Source organism: Eimeria mitis, genomic scaffold, assembly GCF_000499745.2.
Source record: "Eimeria mitis Houghton genomic scaffold, Emh_scaff3745, whole genome shotgun sequence".
In the NCBI taxonomy this organism is placed as follows: Eukaryota; Apicomplexa; class Conoidasida; order Eucoccidiorida; family Eimeriidae; genus Eimeria; species Eimeria mitis.
In genome coordinates, this window is record NW_013572086.1 from 1,813 (window position 1) to 2,135 (window position 323).

Genomic DNA, 323 nt, shown 5'->3' on the forward strand with positions numbered 1-323 from the left:
CTGCTGCTGCTGCTGCTGCTGCTCCTCTTGCTGCTCCTGCTCTTGCTGCTGGGGCTCCTCCTGATGCTGCTCCTCGTGCTCGTACTGCAACTGCTGCTCCTCTTCCTCCTCCTGCTGCTGCTGCTGCTGCTGCCACTGCTCCTGCTGCTGCTGCTGCTCCTGCTGCTGCTGCTCGTCTGTCTCTTCCCGGGCAAACATCAGACAGTATTCATCAAGAGGGACTCGTCGCTGCTGCTGCTGCTGCTGCTGCTGCTGCTGATGCTTCTCCTGTTGCTCATGCTGCTGCTGCTGCTGCTGCTGCTGCTGCTGCTGCTGCTGCTGCT

General features: G+C 61.3%; 1 protein-coding gene across 1 annotated transcript in view; it reads right to left on the reverse strand.

Annotated features, from left to right (window-relative positions):
* EMH_0069140 (uncharacterized protein) overlaps window positions 1-323 on the reverse strand; it is a gene marked incomplete at both ends in the record, with an annotated part of 5,251 nt that overhangs the window by 1,173 nt on the left and 3,755 nt on the right. The window contains one exon of the mRNA XM_013498834.1: window positions 1-318. Coding sequence (XP_013354288.1) covers window positions 1-318 — 318 coding nt within the window. The remainder of the gene's footprint in view (window positions 319-323) is intronic.